Genomic DNA, 1,713 nt, shown 5'->3' on the forward strand with positions numbered 1-1,713 from the left:
CCCGTCCAGCCGTGAACTTGGGAGTGTGGGGCCGTATCAAGGGCCCCAGCTCCTGGGTTCGGTTGGTCACCAGCGCGATAGGGGGCGCCGAGGAAGAGCTCAGTTGTTTTGGCGTTGGAAATCATTTGGCGGTACATCATCTGTGTTTTGAGTTTTGTTGTGCAAAAAAAAAAAAAAAAACAAGTATTTATTAAAAGAGCGTTATAAAACAGAATATTTTAGAGTAAACAAGGGCTTGGAGTATTCCTTCGCACTCGGCTGGTATTATGCGACGTGATAGATATCCAAAACGCCAGCTATGATATGAATATGTTGATGAGCTAAACTATAGTGGGATGGATGTGTGCTAGTAAGCAAAACACATCCTATAGCGTGGAGTGACACAAATAGACTTGTCAGCACACATTCAGCCACTACATCCAAGATTATCAACATATTCAGAATATATTTAGACTACAGCTGACGGTTTAGCTAGTTTTTAAACTTATGCGGAAATCTATTGATAAATGTTCTTGGAAAATATCTAATTCACCCCCTCTAATATAATCCCATAAGAATTCAATGGAGAAAGAAAAACACATTGGCAAGGGACAGAGATTCATGTGGTAACACATATGACAAACTATGCCTTTCCCTTTTACATGAAGTGCATCTGCAAGTACATCCGCAAATAATGTAGTTCCTTTATTTCATTGAGGGAGCTACTTTGATATATATGGAAATTTTTGATGATATATATTTTTGAAGATTAGTGTTTGTTTGCAATTAGTTCTAGCTTCCTACTGTTAAATTCAAACTTCTTGTAGTATGTTTGAACCTCGTCATCAACTTTTAGTTACCTTGAGATTTTGGTCGATGAGCACTTCATCACTGACGTTCTTATCCATGCCATCATAGTTTAGATCGATCACCGTAGGTGGCAGATGCTTCTCATTCCTAAACTCATCATACAACGACAGCGACGAATCAAGATACAACGCAGGCATCCTCATCCCTCCTCTAGGATTATCCCAGTTCCAAAACGGAAGCGCAAAAGACTCATCCCCAATGAGCTTCCTAAGTATCCTCTCATGAAAATACAGGTACCACCGGTGAAATGGCGCGAAAAGCCAGCACCTGTGCACTTGTATTTCCAGATTGGGAAACCCTACCTGCTGATACGCTCCGTCGCAGTACGCGCAGTGCACGTTCGCCTGCTGATAGAAACTCCGCGGATCATCAGCTGGAAGCGCTTTCATTAGCTCGACAGCTCTGGCATATTTGGCGGTATACGACTTATCCACCAGGTGCGCCGCCCGACGGATTCGGATGGTGGAAGGCGGCGGCGGTAGACGAAATCGGTGATAAGTTGGTCTGGCGGGCAACATTTATGGGGGAGGTGCCGGTGGGAGGACGGAAGGTTGCAGTCAGAGATGTTTGGGGTGGTTATTGGACTGCCGAGGGGGTGGCGGTGGAGAGGGTAGAGGCCCGTGACTGCGGCAGCGGAGGTGATTAGCATGTCGCGGCGGTGGGTTTGGTTGTTTTCGGGGCGATCGTCTTGGTCGGGACTTGCCTTGCATAAGAGGTTAGGGTGGGCGTATGAGGCTCTCTTTGTGCGTGCTGGGTGGGGGAGGGTGTGTGCAGGGAAGGATGGGGAGAGGGTACACATGTTTCGGGCTTTGTTTGGGGTGAAGAGATTTGTGAGGGGTGTGCGTGCATGCATATATATAGTGT

At 46.2% G+C, this 1,713-nt stretch overlaps 1 protein-coding gene across 1 annotated transcript in view; it reads right to left on the reverse strand.

Annotated features, from left to right (window-relative positions):
• The window catches only part of LOC109821572 (polyphenol oxidase, chloroplastic-like), a 2,657-nt gene extending 1,290 nt beyond the window's left edge, over window positions 1–1,367 (reverse strand). The window contains 2 exon segments of the mRNA XM_020387749.1: window positions 1–140; window positions 840–1,367. The exon segment at window positions 1–140 is cut by the window's left edge and continues 25 nt beyond it. Of these exon segments, the coding sequence (XP_020243338.1) occupies window positions 1–140; window positions 840–1,367 (668 nt within the window).

This window comes from Asparagus officinalis, chromosome 8 (assembly GCF_001876935.1).
Source record: "Asparagus officinalis chromosome 8, Aspof.V1, whole genome shotgun sequence".
Taxonomy (NCBI): Eukaryota; Viridiplantae; Streptophyta; class Magnoliopsida; order Asparagales; family Asparagaceae; genus Asparagus; species Asparagus officinalis.